The following is a 21152-nucleotide window of genomic DNA, read 5'->3' on the forward strand; positions in this document are numbered from 1 at the left end:
ACAGAACCACCTCAGTCACTCTGTTTTCTGTTGTCTACACAGAGCTGAAAACCCTCTATTCTTTGAGATTTGCTGATGACAGAGGGAATGTGCATTCATGTTTATGGGAAGGGTTGAGTCACCACAAAAAACAGAGACTTTGAACTATCATACAGTACTCCCTAGGTCCCAAAATTATTGTCTCCTCCTGCAGATAAAAGATGTACATGTTCAGGAAGCTTCACATAGAGTCCAAAATGCTAACTTAGGATAACTCCAGAAATTCCTTTTCTCATACATTTCCTGAATCCAACACATTTACTGTACAAACTATTTAAGTGATGTTGTCACCATGAAATTAAATAATTATCAACCTGCTGTCACTTCTGAATAATTTCACTAGCAATTTCTGAACTAAAAAGAGTACACGGAGTCATGGAATGCAAAAGAACAAGGTCATGACTGCAAAAAAATGGCCTGAAGGTAAAGAGAAAGGAAAAAAAAAAAAGAAAGAATATATCAACACTTTGGAAAAGGAAAGACAACAAAACAATCAATTATGTAATTACTCTGACTAGAAACCACTACACAAAATAGCAAACAACAAATTTGTGACTAGACAAAGCTGTTGACAGTGTACATTAAATCTTTACTATGAATGAAAATGCTCAGACTTATGGAAAATTAAGCTGGGAATGTTAATAAAAATTAAAATATTCAATGTAAGATTGCTAAATCTTTCACTTCACTGACTACTTCAACATATTTTGCCAGGATTATTTATTGACAGCCATCTGTTGGTCTCAAAAAGAAGGAACTTTATAAACAAACACCCATCTACCTCCACAAATCCCACAGTTATTTCAGTACCTTCTGACCAAAACATACCACTGAGTTATAATTCAAAACAGTCCATCTTCTTCACCAAAAGATGCAGAAGGAATCTCAATTTTATCAAGTACAACACATCTAACACAAACCTAAACAGACAGCTGCATCATGAAAGAATCAATACAACAATAACATTATTTAAAATAATCCAAACTTTCATTTACATGCACATGCATATTTTACCTGAAGGTGACCATATTCCTTATGGGAGAAGACCTCATCTCCAGTATGTGCACTGAAAACAGAATGAAGACATTCAGATGGTTTGGGATCTTGCTTAAATTGCTGAACCTAAAGGTGAATTAAAGGCAAAACATAAAATCAAAGTCAATAATTTCAGTGTGTTTGGCAACCACAAATTCACTATCTAAATCAGGTAGTTCAAAATTTCTTGACATGACCACTATGTAAAACTTAGAAACTTATCAGAAACTATTTCATATATACTTAAGTATACATATACTTAAAGAATACAAATATTCAACACATCTGTCTAACCTCTTTGGGTCTGGTAGAAAAAAAAAATCTGTAATAGCTATCTGTAGCTACAGATGCTTAGTCACTTTCATCTTCTGGACAAACACCACCTCATTTTACTGGAGCTGAAATCTTAGCAGAAAGCGTGTCAAAGCATATCACGCCCACCCTGAATTCACAGATCTGAAATGTACATATAGAATCCTGACCTATAAGCTCTCAGCTGGCTCACCACCTTTCCCTAGCAGAGTACCATGAATTCCAGCTACTCTCTCACATATGGGGCAACTCCCCTCCCCACCTTCCTGGCCTGTCCTAAAGAGCCCGTATCCATCCTCCACAGTGTTCCAGTCACTTGAGCTATCCTACCACGCCTCTGTGATCCCATGAGATCATAGCCCTGGAGCTGCACACATACTTCTATTTCCTCCTTTTTGTTCCGCATGCTGCATGCATTAGTGTACAAGCATTTCTGAGGGGCACCCAAGCATGCTGATTTCCCAGAAAGGGTATGAGAGCTTTCTTCTCCATAATGCTGTCCCATAGTACCTCCTTATTTCCACATGTATGCTTGGGACAATTCCACTTCAGTTAATGCTATGTGCCTTCTGTTCACATCACCCCAGGCCCTTTGCTTGCTTACCCCATCCACCACTTCCTCACTTGATCGTTGAGCACTCTCTCTCTCCCTCACCATTCCTAGTTTAAAGCTCTTACTGGAGTGCAAGAGCCCAAAACTTATGTTGGGAACAACAGTTTTAATAATTTTTATGAATAATGATCCATAAAATTTAATAATTATTGTTGTACCATTGGACAATGTGACAAAGGTTTTAAAACAAAAAAGAAACGTTTATTGTCATTAATAATAAATAATAGTTTTTAAGCCTTCTGGGTTATAGACCTACAAAAGTATTCAGAAATTGCCACACGTAGATCATGTAACAAATGAAAAGCTGCAAGAGCTCAGAATATCTAGTATAAAAGAGTACATGGGAAAACAAAGATTTCTTTTGGTGAACACAGCTTGTGACATTCAGATGTACAGTGAAATGTTTACAAATACTGGAAGACAAAGCTGATAGCTTAAAAAGAAAACAAAGATTATAGATAGGAAGAATAGTACCCCAGATTAAAATGACTTTTTATTCATGGACACTATCATTGGACCTCAGAATGAGCCTCTATGACACAGAATGTCTTATGATGGAGATGGAATGCAATGAGATGAATTACTAATACAAGAGGTTAAAACAAAGGAGTGAAATAAGAACTACGGTGGTTTTAAAGTAGCTTTGATTCCTTTTCCGTCATGAAATACAATGTCTGCTACCTTACAAAACCATTTGAGAAAACAATCTGGACTGTCAGAGTGCTGCCAACAGGGCAGAGAAAGGAAATCAAATTCACAAAGAAAAGAATGAAAGTAACAAAAGAAGATTCTTCTCCATAATTCCTCAAGTCATGCTATGCTCTCCAACAGTTTTTGAATTTTCTAACCATCATTGCCAGGACCTGGTCCATGTTTCACAACATTTTCAACACTGATCTTATCTTCATGTGATATTCTTCTCCACCAACAAATCATACATAGCACATCGCATGTGCCTCAGAAGCAAGAAAGTGAATACTATTTTCTGGAGTTATCATGTCTAGTCCATGAACACATTCAATACATTTTAGGTCATAACTCATATGTTCATTAGCAATAGAATATAACATCTGCAATTTTTGTCACAAGCAGCATCATCTATTCAAGTCATGCCTGAGCATTTGGGCAGATATAATTCATATTATTAAAAAATACCCTCATTCTACATGAGGCCAGCACATAGAGTCTCTCAGAATAAAGTCCAATTTGACTTATGTCTGTTAGGTACCTCAGACTGCTTACTACTACTTTGTAGGAAGAGAGAAGCATTTATAGTAATCAAGGCAGAAACAGAAAACCAGCATGTCAGCAGTGTGACACCTGTGTTAATTTAATGCTGATTATTCATATCTGCAGTTATCATCCTCAAAACAAACCACTGCATGTCAAAGAGAAAAACAACAGCTCAACTGTAACAAGATCAATTTAGGTCAAGATCATTTAAAGATGTAAGACTGCAAAGAAACAGGCTAAGAAAACTGAGAAAAAAACCACCATGTCAGCATAAATACAACTGGCAATACACCTGATTTGCTTATTATTATTATTATTACTGATATCAGATGCCTACGGACTTTACATTTCAGTTTGCATGCTTAGAAGTGATGGAAGCTATGTGGTAACATGAGAATTATTTTTAGTAATACAGTTAAAAGGCAGTGACATGAAACTTAAAATAATCACATGGAATATAGATATTTAACTACTTGTAGAATTACTGCTAACCACTGTGCAAAATTAATCCATCACAACTAAATTTTGATAAGGAAAAGCCCTGAATATTCAAGAATATTCAGGTCATACTCACAAGAGGATTACAGGGTGAATATATCAACTGTATTATAACATAAGAAGATTACCCTGTTTCCTTGTTCATTTTGGATTACTGCCCTTCTGAATTTACATCATTAAGTCAAAGAATACTGGAAAGTGGCTACTAAAGAAACCAAGCAAAATACTCAAAACGATCACCTAGGTAAGAACAACTGCAAATTCAATAACCACATTAACAGTGCAAAGAAAATTCTCCAGCCTTAGCTAAAAGAAATTCTACATCTTTCCATTTAAACATTAAAAAGACATCAAAAAACCCCAATTACTAATGGTCTAATGTTTAAATGGGATAAATAACGGCAAAAGGAACCCAAAGAAGTTTCAAGTATGCCCTGCAGTTTACTTTGCAAAATGCTGGTGTCTTTTATACCTCAAAACAATGCTGCAACCTGACAATAGTGAAGCAGCTGTTCTTAGCTGGGACACAGTAATACTGCATTCCCCTTTTGAATTTTATCTATATTTAGAAGTTAGTTTTCACAGTTTAATTAATCCCTTAGAATTAAGTGAGTGCTTGTGTCCACACTACAGTGTTTTACCTTATCGGCCTGACGCATGTAGCAGTACAGAATTCCTCTCATACACTTTATAGCAGAATGCTCCAGTTCATGAGTCCTTCCCTTGTCATCATCAATACGCCTGGGTAAGAGAGATAACTCATAAAACAAATTGGAAATGCATTAGGGTGGAAAAAAGAAGAAAAGGACACATTAGTGCTTTGGAATATTAAGTATTTAACTAACACTGTTGTATAGTGGTGCCCATACTCATATCAATGTATTTATAGCCCTATCCATCCTTCCTTAATTTAAAAAAAAAAAAAAAAAAGTTTTTTAGTTTATGTTACAACTTACATAAACATTCCCATTTCAAAATTTAAGAAGAAAAAAAAAATCCTTGCTGATATTATAATATTGCAAGCCACTGTTCTGTGTTCCGTGAGAGATCCACAACACAACGGCAATTTCTCTTCAACTCTACAAAATATCTGCCATTCATAATCAGTCACTTTCCTGATGATGTTGATAAACTACAGCTGTGCACACAAGAGTCTGAAAGTCTGGGACATACTCTGAATGTCCAGAAATGTGTTTCAAGATACCTTAGTATTTTTGTACTGTGAAATCAAACAACACTCACAATTACTTTATCACTAAATGTATATTAAAAACAATGCCAAATCCCAAGTTATTTTAACTATAAGAAATGTATTGTGTGTAAACAACCTTGATCATTGCATTCATGTGTTCTGTCTTTTCCAGTTCTCAATTTTTGACTGAGCCTTCCAGAGTGAAAATAACGTTTTCTTACGTATTTGTAACTTACAACAACATGTCTCTGATACAAATATGCAAAACAGCATAATATGCTCACTGCTATTTCTCAGTCCACTTTATAGCTGTTCCTAATTTGATTACAGCTCAGTGGATGATAACTACACTGCAAACGAAGCATATCCTTTTCCACCATACTTAACATGTTAGTAGTTTGTGCTGAGGTTCTGGTACCTACACTGAAAATTAGGATGGTAGTGATAACTTCAAAAATCATACACATCCAGAAATCATGCTATTTAAATAATAATCTTAGATACAAGAAATGCACTTGTTTTCAATTACAAAGTTGAAACAAGGCGGGGGGGGGAAGCAACCCCACAAGGAATAAAACCAGATAATGACCAGATAATGCAAAATTAATACATTAAGAATTTTTTAAGCAGTAGGATTTACTCTCAATTTTATCATAAATCCAAAGAGAAATAAGAAGCACATGTAAAAGTTCTGAAGTTTTCATGTTACAACATTTTTCCTCTATTCACAACAGCAATGTTTGTTTTCTTAACATGCTCTCAAGAAATTTAGCTTTTATGAAAGTGAACAGTAGCACCAGCATGAGTCAAGCACAGTAATCTGCATGTGGCAGATAACACAGCCTTCCACATGAGTCTTGTATCTTGGCTCATTTCAGATTTTAGCCATTCACTTAATTTCAGTCATCAACCTTTGCCCATCAAAGAAAATTTGTTGCACAGCACCTGAAGTTCAGGGCCCTGTTCTGAGCATAACTGGAAGTAACACAAACTATTTATCTTGCCACTTTGCCCTTCCTTCAACCTGCAACAAATTTCATATATCATCTTCTATGATTCTACATATCGGAAATTAAAGACTGAATAACTCATTATGCCATGCTCTCTTCTATGAGTTGCTGAAAATTCAAAACAATCACCCCTGCCCCTTTCATTCTTCCTTCTAAATTTTTTCTATTTTTTTGTTTTCAAATGCTTTTATTTCACCAACAGAAAGAGGCATTAAAAGAAGGATGAAAAGATTTCAATATAAGAAATGAAACTAATAATTACACATTCTGAATGTTAATTTCCTTATAATTTTTGCTAGTTTCTCAAAATTTTGAGACCCATTAGATCTCAGGCACAGCATCTCCAGACATAAACACAGATCTCTGTGCATCTTCTCTTTCAAAATGCATCATTTTGTAACATTTCCTAGAAGACAAATTTAATAACCTTTTTTTCAGATTGGTGTCAGAGGTATGGAACCTAATGCAATAAATTGAGACAAAAAACAAACTCAAACTTTTTTATCTGCTAAGTAGATCATCTTTACTTCAACAGTTGCTCCTCGTATTATTTCTGGCCCTTCTTCTGTAAAATGTACTAGAATTTTGCCCATGAATGTGATCACTACCTCAACAGAAGTTGATTACTAAAAGGACTAAATTATTCAGTATCTGCACATCATCTTCTTTCTTAAACACACTGCATTTGAGTTATCATCACCTCTGGCTGTGTTTTCCTGGGTGGCTGGGGTAGCAAGGTTGGAAACAGGGAATACTAAATCTCAGAAAGCAATTTCCATAGTTATTTGACCTAAAGGAGAGGGAATTATGAATAAATTATTATGGGAGGTCACTCTCCCATAGTTCTTAAGGTCATACTACACCACAAAAATTCCTAACCTACTTCTCTAATGAGTCAACAGTGGAAATGGAAGAAACAGAAAATAAGAAGAACTAACAACTGAGACTGCCCAGCCTTTGTACCTAGCGAGGATGACAGTCACTATTATTTTTCAAATATACATTTCTCAGCATTCAAGGATTCAGCTTCCTGTGAGTACCCAGATTGTTACTACCTGCAACAAGCCTGCTTCTGCTCTGAACTCTACTACTACATTTAAGATCAGCAGTATTCATTGAGTACAGTTTGCCACAATAACCTTTATTTTTAATAGTATTCATTAATTCCTCTGTTTCACAATATTGGTACCAACTAAATTATATGAAAACATGCTTACTTACCAAAAGTAGAGTGACATTTTTTAACCTAGTAGCTACATAAATATTTTTATTGAGATTTGGAAACATGTACCATCTCTATGGGTTTACAAAACTGTTTTTGATAAAGCTTCATCTTTTAAAACATTCCCGGGGAACTACACCACAGAAAGAATGTAACATGGCAGAGATGTGAGTTTAGAAGTTATTCACCTGTAAGCAAGGGCTAATGCCCAGGCACACGCAGCACAGTAAAGACTGTCGTGTACTTTTGCCTTTTGGTTATCCCCGTATGTCTTTGTAGGAAACAGACCTGTGGTTGGGCTTTGATGAAGTAGCAATGTTGACTTAACTGGAAAAAGGAAAAAAGAAAAAATGGTATTAGCAGCACTTATATTTCTTCCAGCTTCTACATAGATTTTCAGGAATAAATCAAGATGTGGAAAACCTGTTAGAGCATACACAACATAAAACAGAAGAGAAAGAAAGGCAAGGAGAAAGACACACACAAAATTTTGTCATGTTTTTTCACTCAAATTAAACCTTTTTACAAAAAATCGGTATTCAAAATTATTTATGTGTCTCTGTTCTAGTACAACCCATTCCATTCAGAATCTCTACAATGCAACCTAGTAACTTCCCTTTCATGAAAAAAAAGGGGGGGGGGGGGGGAGCTAGGGGGGCTAGAGTATGTCAATTGCCCCTCCCCCCCAATTTAAATAATTAAACTCTGCAGAACTCTACATTCATAAAAATTACATTTTTAACTTAGGCCAGATGATTGTATCAATATTTTTAAAAAAGGAAAGGAATGAGTAAGTAAGGAGGAAGGATGACTACAGTTATTTAAATCATTACCTTGACATGAAAACAGAACAAGACAGGAATTTTCAAGTTGTCAAAACTGAATTAGAAAAAATACTAAATATTACTTTATTTCTTTTTGTACTTTAATATTTCGCATTCTGTGAATTGTTTTCCTAAAATTGTGTAATAACCAGCATGCTACAAGATTGAAACTGGGCTTAATGTCCTTGAACATGACCCTTCTAACAATAACCTGTCCATTATAAGACAAGAAAGCAATTTTTTCCAGAATGTTATCAAGCATCAATTCAAAAAAGCCTCTTTATTGTCTATGTATTAGAAATTAAGTATTTTAAATGAAAATTACAGGGGTTTATGGCTTTTTGCATTATATTCTTCAGTGACTTAATACGTTATAGCAAGAACTTTGATAAAATGTTACTTGAAAAAGTCAATATAGATTATTCTAAAATGAAGTATAAATCCAATAGTAAATTTTTACTGAGGCAGCAGACTGCTTGCAACATAACTGCCCGACAGATAAATAGCAAGCACCACCACAGATTTGCTGCTGCCAAGCATTAAAAGTAAATTGAACAGTCATCTCCTCTGTAAGAAAGATAAAAGCAATGCATCTACAAAAAGTAACGCATCTATGGATAGACCAGGCACAACTCACAGATTTCACTTCAAAAAGCAATTTGAATGAAGGGAGTCTCATCCCACATTTTTAGAATGATGGGAAAATTGTTCGCTATTCTATACCTTTGCCTGACTAAAACTTAAATTTTAAACAGTCAATTGCACAGCCATTAAAAAAACTGATTTTAGAATACAGGCAAGAATTAATTTTAACACAACCCCCCCAACACCCAAAATTATTCAAAGAAACCATTGCTTCTTTAACATCTATGCTTTTGGCTTAAAATGATCTCATGATGAAAAGAAAAACACTAAAGTTGGCTTAAAATAAGTTAGCTAACAGATAAAATTTCAGCACAAAAATACATTGCGGCACCATTAGTAACAAAAATTAACTTCTCACTGCTCACCTGTCAAACTGTTATAAGTACTACAAAAAAGCTTCTTTCCATTTAAATGTTTCCTCAGCTGTGTCTGGCTAATGCCACAATACTAGGCTACTGCTTTATCCAAAATAATTCTAAATTCAGTCTTACAGGTAGACTGGATTTCCAATATACATTTTCATTTTCAGCAAGAAGTGTAATTCAGCCCTCTAATTTTTGCACCTTTCAAACTCCCAGCAGAAATTTAGGAAACTATCCTCAAGTAAGAATAATGTAGCAATGATATTTAACATTTAAATACCAATTCCAATTCATATCTGCGTTAGTTCAAGCATCAAAAATTGTCAGCAGACAATTTTACCTTTACCCCTCCCCATCCATCAGGTGCTACTCAGAATCTCTTCTACCATTTGACAAATGCAGATGATAATTTTGAACACTATTTACAGGTCATTATATTTCAAGCAACGTATGAAATATCCAAATACATGCATTATATTATCACAGAAATCTTATGAGTAATTGTAATGACAGAACCCTTTACCTCTCAGAAAATAAAAATCCTTATTAAAGACTGAAGATATTATTTTAAGACAAAGCTAATTACTGTCATAACCATAACTATAAATATTTTAGTAAGTTACACTGGAAATCTTTCATGGTAGGAACAATTATTAACTTACCAATTCTGTAATAATGATCTAATTTGTCCCACAGACTTCCCCCCTCTGGTTTGGGAAGGTTAATGCTTTTAAGTGGCTCATAAATTGAACCTAAAAAAAGAAGAGAAAAAATAAAATCAAGATCAGAGTTAGTTTCATAATTCTACTATTGCTAAAAATTACTGCAATACGATTTTTTCATGTTTGTTATACAAAAGCACAATTTATCAAATTTCAATTTGAACAAGAAAAGTTGTAATTTCTATAACCTCAGAGAATAGATTTTTCATATTTTTTCTATTATACACACTTTTTCTACAGTACCTGTCCACACAGACAAGACCTTCATCTGGATCTCCAATGCCTTATAGATATTCAGCTACAGCTAATGCTACATAAATGTATAGTTTAATTATTGAAGACAGCCTATTAAATATAAAGAATTTCCTAGGAACAGTTTCTTAGAAGTTAAGTATGCTACAGACAGAATTCCTAAAGATATGTAGAAAAACAGAAGGAAGAGGGACAAAAGTAGCCCAAATTTAACTATTACTTCCCTACCTGCCTTCTGAAGTGGTGAACATGTACAACACTATTAATGTTTTACCTATCCTAACCTTGTTTTCACTCACCACCACAATAATTCATGTCTTGAATCAAAAAAAGGGTTAGCTTGTTCTCACGTACAAAACTTAAACAACCTATCCAGCAGATAAAACCCCATGTTACCTATATTCCAGAGAAACACAATGCTATCAAAGCCACATCTTTCCTTCTCAGTGTCCCACACAGTGACTGCTTCCCTATTTGCACCTGAAAAGTCCATTTTCCTGATAGCTGAAATGAGCTACCTATCAGAAAGACATGATTTCTTAAAAATTACTGGGGTAAGCCATTTCCAACTTCTGATTTAGCAGTAACATACTGCTCTCCTTCCATAAATCACTTTGGCTTTATTCAGTGTTCTGGATGGCAAGATCTCCCACAGAGCCATTTGATAATGGGAAGAATAAGAATTTCCCCTTTCCGGACTGCATGCTGTCCTTCTGAAAAGCTCAGAGAAATGAATTGCCAGGGAAGTCCAGTCAGCCAAGCAGTTCTGGCAGGATGCAGCAGCGTGCTCCTATTCAAGTTGCCTCTTTCGCACTCCCAGCACATATCCAAGCGTTAGACAGGAGATTGTCCATATACAGGACTCTCATCCAAATGAAATGAATGTGTGTGGAGTGGTGACAGAGGCTTTATTAACCAAGTCCTGTGGTGGGGAGGTTGGAAAATGTTTCTTGCCCCTCAGAAACTCAAACCCCACCCCCCAAATTAGCATTACTTTTGTTTTGCAATTGTAGTAGTTAAAAAAATCCACCCCTCTTTGAGCAGACTCCTGTGGGTCTGCTGTGCATGGATTCTCTGGTGATGTTTAACACCACATCTGAGCTTCCCCTACAGCCTTGCCTTTCCTCACTGGGAGAGGTTAAGTTACAAACAACACGTGCATGTGGGGAAAGGGTCTGACACGGAGGCACAGAGAGCCCAATTTACTTCAGCTGCCTAAAAAAAAACAAAGCTGCAAGAAATGAAGTTGTTCTGTAATGGAAAAGAAAAACTTGTAATATATCACACCTTTTCTATCTTCTGTTTAAAAATCAACATTCTGAACCCAATTTAAACCAATTTTTCAAAGCAATTTTATTTTTCTACTTATTTTTGCCTAGCAATCCCTGTCCACTAGAAGATTTGCAATTTATATTGTTATACTATTAATTTAGTTATCTTGCAAAAGCACACAATACAGTGACCTGCAGTAATTCTAATTTTATAAGGTGTTTCAGTGAAAGCAGGACAGATTATGCATAGGAAAAAATCTTCAGTAAGTCACTTATTGCATAAAACGTAGCAAATTTGTAAGAAATATTTACTTACTAGATTTTCAAATGCAAAATAAAGATTCTTACTCTTAGATTTGTTAACCGTATAAGAGATACATAGTACACTGTCCTTTGTGTGTGAAAAAGGTTCAGAATGTCTATTTCTTGCAGACTGTTAACCCTAGTACTGCACCATGAAAAACAGTTGAATATTCACAAGCACACACACTTATACACACAAGTCAAAAGTTTCTAAACTAAAATTGTTCTAATTTACATACTTACCAGACAATCTGTGACCCTCTGTGGCCAACAGAGAAACAAAATAAAGTTATCATGAACAAAAAGCATATTCTTCTATTTCAGAGCATTCAAAGATTTCAACTTTGTACAGAAAGGAGATTGAACAGAATAAAGAGCATGAAAATGCCAAAGCACCACCATCTACAAATTAGTCTTTTAGATGTTTAAAACTTTACTGGCAGAAACAAATTAGAACAGCCAGAGTAGACTGTTGATGAAACAAAAAGGTGAAATGAATTCAAGATTTAAGAAAATTGACAAAAAGTTTTATGCCTTGAAAGTATTCCTTAAACGTACTCCTACTACAAGTAAGATAAGTTGTTTAAAGGAACACTTAAAATCAAAGTTTTCCACATACTCTTCATTAATTCCTCATTAGCATCTATATAGTTGATGTTTTGCTTGGGTGTCTACAGTATTCTGCTGGACAAATCCTGTGGTAAGTTATGTTTCATTAGTATCACAATCTAATCAAAAGCAAGAAACAGATAGGATAAACACGAAGCTCGCTGCTCCTTCCATGTGGTTTTGTAGCAAGACCATAACCCAGTGGAAGCTATTTTTAGGATAGCTAAAAAAAGCCCATCTATACTCATTTCCAAAAGCTACTTATTAGTTCATTTCAGCAAGACAAAAAACTGCCATAGAAACCTATTTTCAATCACATATTTAAAATAGGTTTTCAAACTGAAAAAAATGACAGCAGCAAGACTCTGCAACACTTGAACATAGAAGAATGATATACGCAAATAGTACCCTTGAGTTCTCAGTTTGTACATTCAGAAGAAACAGAACGAGGACATTAATTTCAAATAATATTTTTCATAAATATCTCATTCCATTGTAACTATACAGTGTGAGTTTTATTTTAGGTAAATAAGTAGATATGCTAGGAAGGAATATAAAAAAAATATTTTTTTTTATTTAGTATTTCTTCAGCTGTGTACCGGTGTAACAAACCTATACAAAATTTAAATAGGGTACATGATAGTTCAGCTTTTCTTCCACAAAGACTGAAGTATGCCCATTATTTCCTTACGTCAGAAGTGGATTGCTGCAAGTCAGTAGCTACTTCAAAATCACTAAAAAACCAAATAGATAGGAAATCAAAGTGTTGCTTCCTGCATTAATATATTTAATGTCTGATAAGAGAACACTCAAAATCCTTATCCCAAGTCCAATTAAATCCCTGTTTGTCTTCAGATATGGCACTGACTAAATACACTATATCCATATTTTGGATCAAAAATTAATCCCCTTTCATTTCCTACCACTTACAGGTTCCTAAGTAATATGATTTCACCACTCTTCAAGGTGAAGAATTACTAAAAAGGATAGTCATTTCCTTTCAAAGTATTAGAGAACAGGAAGAAATCTGAAACAGCCCAATAACTGATAACAGAGACATCACTTACTAGTGTAGAACTAAACTAATAAACAGACAAGATATTTCTGACTTGGCTAAGACATGGAAACCATAAGAAAACATTATTCAGCAGATGAAACTCAAATGTACAACAGTTCCAGGAAAAATTTACAATTTAATTATCTCTTCTAAGCAGAATACAAAACTGAAGGAAATTAAGGGAAGTTCTCTGAGGTAAGCTATTAGCAGTGTAAATACTTATGTATATACAACCTCTGGAGGCTGAGACTATTATGTCATCCTGATGTTAAAGTACTTTCCCATCCACTTCATTTTTATTCCAGTTATACTTGAGATTAGCATTAATCGCTCTTCAGGGAAGAGCTATAAACTGCTTAGATGTTTAGATTTAAAAGTTATGGCCAACATTTTGAAACCCTGCACCCGAATTTGTACATACAGAACTTTGAACACCCACACATCCTTGAAGATGGCAGCAATTGCCGATATTAAAGAAAAATATGGAATTCCGGACCTAGTCTATGGATAAAGATCTGCATATTTCAACAAGGATTGATTATTCAAATTTTTAAAAGTACAGAATTTTTAAAAACCAAACAACCAAACACCCTCACCCCTCTCCAAAGTTTAATCACAAACAAATGGAAGCAACATGGCAAGAATTTTATTTCCAACATTTCACATGCCAGAAAGACATGTGAAATGTTGGAAACAAAAGAAAATGTTTGCTTGCATAATTAAATCAGCACAGAACAAACAAAAAAAAAAAGCAGAGAACACCAGATTTCTTTCTAGATTTGATGAGAATAAAAACCAACCACAGCCCTTTAATGCGACACTAGTTCTGGATGTAATCCAACACTGGAGACATGAACAAGTTCTGGATCTCAGATCACAGTAACTTTCATTACCCAATATTAGCATGGGCAATAACATCTTCACATTACAGAAGTCATTGGGACCAAAGAGGATTTTATTTCTTCACACAGCAAGGTTTAAGAAAGGATATCATACAAACAATTCATATCCTCCCAACATCACATTTCCTTTCCCTCGAGACTTCTCCTGCAATCTCTCCTGAGCTCAGACTTTAAATACAGTACTGGAGAGAAACACTGTTGGATACAATACAGTTTATTCTAATAGTTGTCTGCCATAAAATACATCTGCTTTTAAGTCCAAACCCATGTAGCTGAGCAAGGTGATATCAGAAAATAATTTTCAGAAGCACTTCCACTAGAAGGAAAATTCACTTCTCACATATGTAAATATCTGAACTCTGATTCCATGAACTTAACATGTACCAACTGTGCTGTTGCTGGTGGGGATTTTTAATCACTACATACAGGAGGAAACTATGAGCTCATAGCTGACCCTGCTTTGAGCAAGAGGCTGGAGTAGATGACCTCCTAACATCCCTTCCAAACTGATCTGTTCTACAATTCAATAAAAACACGGTAAGGAAACCCCAGGAGAAGGGCTGGGGGAGGAAGAAGAAAAAGGTATTAAGGTATTCCTCTATCTGAATAAACATTAGGAGTAAACACAAGGTACAAAGCATTACCTAGTTTGAGTGATGATAACAACACAGGTAAAAATGAGTAAAATCTTGTAATAGTTTCATTTAAACAGTTTTAAAGTGACAAAACTTTTCAACTATCATTTATCAAGAAAAATCATGTGTTAGACTGTGCATATAATTCAATTAGAATTTCATGGAGAAAGACAAAAAATGTACCAATTTATTTTGTCCTTTCTCTATTTCCTAATCATCTGAAGTGATTTCTCTCTGCAGGACTTCCATTAAGGATTTCAGGATTTACAGTAACTAACAACACACAGAAGCAACTAAACACCAGGAATAAAACATTGACCATCATGCCAGTACACAGGAGCTTCACATAACATAAATACACCAAAATGCCAAAGTCTACCACACAAGCATTGTAGATGCTACAAGCAAGGAAGGAAACCATTCAGGATATTCAAGGCCATCATTGCCACTTCCGAGAACTCAAAACAAAAGCTCTTAAAACTACTAAAAATGTTTATTTTGCATCATAACAACAGAAACATCAAGTATCAACATAGTAATTAGGAAAGAGTAATGCTTTTATTACAATGTCAACACTTCACATGTCTGTTGACATTCAGAGAGGCACAACAGAAATACCACAGGCAGGGCAGGGTAGTTCAAGTGACTCAGCTGTGGCAAGAGCCAGCTGAAATCCCGTTACCTGGTTACTCTCACTAGCACTTGTGCTGCTTCTGTGTTTCAACACAGACAAAACAAGAGTCCTATACAGTCTGCCCCATATCAGCTAGCTTCACATATGGACACGTTTGTTCCAGTCAAACTCTTTTCAAAATATATTAGGCTAAAACAGTAGTGGTCTTGACAACTTCATATATTCTAGCTTCTAAAGAGAAGCTGTGCCAGGGGGCTTTATTTTGCTTCAACTTTATTTCCAAAAGTCAAGCTTTGAAACAATGACTGACTTATTCGAAATTTTACTTCTTTTCTCTAAACTGGTCACGTGGGTTTTTTAGGAGTTAAATCTAAACACCATTAATGCACCTTTCATATGACCATCATCTTAAAAGAGAAACTGCAGTTCAGAGATTGTTACACTGAGAGATACTTACAAGAACACAAAACACAAATCAAATAGGAAGATCTGAACAGTAGATTTCAATCTAAGTAGCTTTCAATTTTCAGAAATTTTCACTGAAAGAGCTCCAATTTTTAAATTCTTCTGTACAGTGCTAAAAAATTGCTAGCACAAAACACTGCATAAAACACAAAACACACAGTTATATATTTTTTGTTCAGTTAAATAGCCACAAATAAAAACAAAACACAGAACTGCACACTTACCAAATTTTAAAAAATCATGCGCAGAGGAGGTTCTGTCATCGTCCAAATTGGCCATTTCAAATTGGTGCAGCTAATCACAAACGTCTCAGGCTAAGCTACAGCAATTTTCAAAAGTGTTTAGTAAATGTTAAAGGCAACCAGCATTAAATTAAGTGAAAGCAATGTTAGTCTAGTTATTAACATGACAGAGTGCACAGCACAAAGGGTAGTAAAGTTTCATTACATTTTATGTTTCCCTTTTCTACTCTAAAAATTGGTTTTATTTTGCTTTTACTTCCATAAGGCTTAACTGAGTAAAATGACACAGTCTACACAAAGTCGATCTTCTGGACATTAGACAGTAGCTTTGTTATTCAATAGGAAATTTGCTACTAATGTCAAAAGGTGCCGAATAAAATCTATTTGATATATTTCAATTATATCAAGGATTAAATAAAAATGCTGATTTAACTAGTGCATATAAAGGTGTTAAGTCACAGTAAGCATGAGGAGCTAAAATTCTGCTTATGCATAGGGCTGCTTTTATCCCATGTGGAATTTACACCAGGATGTTTCTTGCTGTCATATATATTGCTTACGGTACTGAATATCTCAGTTATTTGAAGTAGAACATCTTCCAGTTTGGAATGTAAAATAAGGAAATACTGTTTGTAACTATGACGACAAGTTTTTCCAAATCTTTAAAGAAGTTTATGTTTTTTAAAGTAACCAAAATTTCAGGGGTTGCAGACTGGCCAACTACTGAATATCTTTATAATCTGCTCCTAACTGTTAATTATCACAGTAGCAATAAATGAAACAGTATTTTATTGCTCAAGGAAGGGAAAGAAAAAATTCTCAATAAAATTTATTTTTACTGGCAAAAATGTAATTCATAATTTAATATACTTAAACATGAAGATATGGATTACCTCCTACAGGGTAGGGTCTGAAACAGTACTTTGCTGTCAGCTATAAAACATGAATCACTCATGCATTTCATGCACATGTGTCTATACTGCATGTTTACTATATCTTACTCCAAGCATAATACTAAAAAAAAAAAACAACCCTCAAACCAAGCAGTACTGTTTGTAAACTGGGACTCTCGAGCATAGACCTCAGCCAATTCAGAACAGTATGGGGGAGTTTCAGCCACTTTCTATGACTATACCAACCACATCTCTTTCTGACAGTGCCAGAAAGGAAGCATAAGAGCTCAGAAGTTATACAAATTTCAACATACTTATGAAGACGCAGTAGTAAATTTGAGAAACAAGAACATGATTTTCAGTTTTAGGTACGAATGCTACCTGAAAGATTATATATAAAATTTGATTTTTAAATCAACTTTTATCAGAGAAGCATTTCAACTAAAATCATCTTTATTTCTTCAGTAAATAATGTTTTTCAGTTACTATATAAATGACAAAATCTCTATGAACAGAAAAAGAAGGAAGTGAACTACAATAATAATCTGTCATTACAACAGAAGACACTTCCTTATATACTTAACAAAAAAGTAAGAAAGTTAAGAAAAACTCAAGCATTTAAAATCATCCAAATGCCTTCTGCAGTCGCAGGGCCTGAATCTGCATGGAATCCCAAAGTTAGCGTGCTGCCTTGCAACTCGGGAGTGACACACGCCAAACATGCAGGTTCCAGACTTTATTTTGCAGAGCTCTATGGCTACTTTTGTAAATCAATTTTCAGCTACCAGTATTGTGTAATCGTAATTGGCCACAAAGTAACAACTTATTTAGTGGATAGTCTCAGTAATGGTATTTTGCAAATTAATACTATACATAGCATTTTTAAAGCCATATGAATCAGAGTATTCTTTAATAAATCAATTTTCTTTATGAGAGGCCTCATACAGCCCCGTTTTCTTTTCACACTGTCTGATCAGTCTGATCTGAACAGAACCAATCAAATATGCAAATAAGGAAATAATGATTGAGTTTTACAAGCATGTATGACAAATAAACACCACAGGGATCATTTGGAAAACTGTTTCCATTAGAACATTAACAATTAAAGCCCTACTAAGACTGTATTTTATTTTTAAAAAAATTAAAATCGGGGTTTTTGAACTTTGGAAATTCAAGCCAACTCGGTAATCATCCTTTCATCGAGGCCAGAATGTAGCTGCCACGCAGTCCAACTTCACAACCAGAGAGTCTCACGTTAAAAAAAAAAATTCTCTTTAGGGCAATTCTCTAAGGGAAACCTGGCAAAAGCGGGCACTTCTGCCTAAGTGCCCACAATTTTACAATACTTCATCTGTTCGACAGCTTTGTAAGACTGCAGCAACGCTACCACGACCTTGCCAACCGTGCTGTCAAATGGCACCTGTAAATCATCGGAAACTCTGCCTCGCCAAGGACGCCCGTTCCCGCGAGCCGCACCGGGGTCCTGCACCGGCAGGAGAGCGGCCTGCCCTTCCCGGCGACCGCGGGAGGATCACAGCCGTGCCCGCCGCGCAGCGAGACGCGGGCAGCGGCAGGAGCTCCCCGAGCCCGCGCGGAGGGAGCGGCGGGGAGCGCCCAGCCGCCGGCCGGCCACAGGTGCGCGGCGGGGCGGCAGCGGCCGGGCAGGGCCGCGGCGGGGCCAGCGGCGAGTGACGCGCCGAGCTGCGGGGAGAGCGAAAACAGGCAGAGGGACGACGTCGGCCGAGAGCTCGGGGAGGGCGGCGGGGCAGAGGGAAGGAGAGGAGAGCGGGAGCGGGGCAGTTAGTGAGGAAGGGGAGGGGCGCTGGCGAGGAGAGGGAGCCCCGGAGCTCCTCTCGGGCAAGCCAAGAGGTCAGACCTGAACGTTTAGAGCGAGCTCGCAGCTCCAGCATCTTCCAGCTCACATCAGCCATATGGGCCGCTGCTGCTGCCGCCGCCGCCATTCCGATGAGGACCCGCCGCTCCCGTCGCTCCGCTCTGACCAGGACAGCCACCCTCGCCTCGCCGGCGCCGCAGCGAACGAGCCGGACGGCGATCGTCACCTGGTTACCCACTCCAGCCGTAAAGAGACTCGCGCAGGCCGTCACGCCGTTGTCGCAAAGCCGCCGGGTCAGTCCCGGAAGCGAGCCGGCTGTTGTGCCGGGCACACCCCTGCGCTGCCGTAAGTGATGCGGGCGGGGGCGGCGGGCAGCTGGGCCGCGCCGCTGCAGGATGGGGGGCTGCCGCGGCTGGCTGGGGCTGTGCCTGCTGCTGGCCCTGGCGGGGCCCGGCGGGGCCCTGCAGAACGTCACCGCCCAGCTCTTCGGGGCGGAGGCCTACGGGACCCTAGCGGCCTTCGGCGACTTCAATTCGGACAAGCAGACGGACCTGTTCGTGCTGCGAGGCGGTGAGCGCGCCGGGGGCGGGAGCGCGGCCGCCGTCGTTACCGGCGTCGGCCTGTGGGAGGGCGGGAGCGGAGCCGGCGGGGTGCTGTCGCAGGGGTCCCCGAGGAGCGCTTTGGGGGTTTTCCCTGCCGGTGCGGGGAGCGCCTGTCGCCGAGGCGTGTTCCTGGTTGCGTTGCACGGCTTATATGGGGGGCCGGGGTAGGCGGGCGGCCGCGGCGCGCCCCGTGCGACACCCGCGCGGGCCGCCGAGCTGCTGCTCTGCCCCGGCGTCCCTCTCGGAGAGGCACCGGCTGCTTGTTCGAGAGATGCTTCTCGGTTCTTGGCGGGCAGGGAAGGACTTCCCCTGTGGGAGCTGTCCTGCGGGGAGCGGGGCTCGGCGATCCCCCTGGGGCCCTTGCAACCCGAGGTGTCCTCCGATGCTGTGAATTGCTGGCGGCCTGTTCTGCGCCTTGCCTCTGCCCCGCTGTGCTCCGCGTTCGGGGCTGTTTGCGGTATCGCTGGGGGCGAGCACAGCGAACAACAAAATTATTTTCAAGACTAAAATTGACGCTCGCTTTGCTCCTGGGATATTTCCTGTATGGAGAAGAGTATTTGCAACTTGCACTAAAATAGGGCTTCACATAGGACAAGAAATACTTTTCTTTAAAGTGAATTCATGGTTGTGAAATAATCTAAAGGCTTTGTCCTACAGAGTGAGTGGTCTCAAACTGTTTCTTTGCTCCTGCTTTTGCAATATTTTGGGAAACGGAGATGAATATTTCACAGTTGTAAAGAGGATACATTGCACATTATCCTGCCTTGAACGTTATGTTAAAGTGGAAGGCTAGATAAATTTGTTCCACACAGCTGTCATCTGCCATGAGTTTCTGCTTAGGCTTCAGATATGGGGGGACCCCAAATCAGAGCTTATTATCAGTGGTCAGTGTTATTTGCGGATTTTAATCTTGGATTATTTTACTCATTTGAAGCTCCACATTAAGATAATAAATTTATGCTCAGATTCACCTTTTTATTCCTTCAATCTCAGAAATGTTTCTATAAGTAGCTTTGGTAAAGCATGAGTGAATTTCCTATCTAGTTGAGATATTTAAATGCATGGCTTCTTGAAAATGCTTTACTGACACATCTGCTGAAAAAATGCACTGAAGATTAGATTTAAAATGAACATAAGTGATAAGAGATTTAATTTTTACTTTCTGACAGGTGAATGCATATAAAAATATGAATAGTTAAAAGTTTTAGAAACGAGACTCGTGGTTTCTTTGCTTCTGCACAGCAGCACTTGCTGTAGTTTTCCTACTTGGTACTTTCTGTAAAAATCAGCCTGAAATAACCTACTTGAAAACATTATTTTTCATAATTTAAGTCTTGACAAAAAGTAGCTTGAAAAATTATTAAGTATTGAATACCTTCTAAACAAAAAGTAATAGCCAATTGTAGTAGAATAAACAGCAGCCAATTCTAAATAGTGCTGAAGAAGTAAGCATTGGAGATAATACTAGGCTTTGAGGAACAGCAACCTGGTAAAGAAGCCCAGTCCTAATAATCCTGACCCTTAATAAGGAAATGGGGATGATGTCATTGGCCTTTTGCTGGATTTATATTATTGTCCTGATCTTGAATTACTTTATTTGAATGAGAGTTATGTTTCATGTGGTCAGATACATGAAAGAAAAATCAGTTTGTACTCAGAGCTTTGTAAGAGAGGGTGAACTAGCTAAACATAAGAGGTAATCTAGATCCCGCAGTATCTTGTTGCAAGAACAATTCAAAGTTACCA

The 21152-nt window shown here is 37.5% G+C and overlaps 2 protein-coding genes across 6 annotated transcripts in view; one reads left to right on the top strand and one right to left on the bottom strand.

The window, feature by feature from the left end:
- Window positions 1-19049, bottom strand: part of PHKB (phosphorylase kinase regulatory subunit beta) — an 88037-nt gene extending 68988 nt beyond the window's left edge. For 2 of the 3 annotated variants that reach the window (XM_075510674.1, XM_075510675.1), the window contains exons 1-5: window positions 18847-19049; window positions 9648-9737; window positions 7343-7481; window positions 4372-4471; window positions 1054-1161 (exon numbers count right to left, since the gene is read on the bottom strand). In XM_075510674.1, the coding sequence (XP_075366789.1) occupies window positions 1054-1161; window positions 4372-4471; window positions 7343-7481; window positions 9648-9737; window positions 18847-18931 (522 nt within the window). In that variant the 5' untranslated portion in view covers window positions 18932-19049. Of the gene's footprint in view, window positions 1-1053; window positions 1162-4371; window positions 4472-7342; window positions 7482-9647; window positions 9738-16059; window positions 16155-18846 lie in introns of all 3 variants that reach the window. The other variant, XM_075510676.1, reaches the window with a different exon arrangement.
- An 85-nt stretch (window positions 19050-19134) lies between these two features.
- Window positions 19135-21152, top strand: part of ITFG1 (integrin alpha FG-GAP repeat containing 1) — a 92750-nt gene continuing 90732 nt past the window's right edge. For 2 of the 3 annotated variants that reach the window (XM_075510684.1, XM_075510685.1), the window contains exon 1: window positions 19135-19374. In XM_075510684.1, coding sequence (XP_075366799.1) covers window positions 19200-19374 — 175 coding nt within the window. In that variant the 5' untranslated portion in view covers window positions 19135-19199. The remainder of the gene's footprint in view (window positions 19375-21152) is intronic. The other variant, XM_075510683.1, reaches the window with a different exon arrangement.

Source organism: Mycteria americana, chromosome 8 (genome assembly GCF_035582795.1).
Source record: "Mycteria americana isolate JAX WOST 10 ecotype Jacksonville Zoo and Gardens chromosome 8, USCA_MyAme_1.0, whole genome shotgun sequence".
Lineage (NCBI taxonomy): Eukaryota > Metazoa > Chordata > Aves > Ciconiiformes > Ciconiidae > Mycteria > Mycteria americana.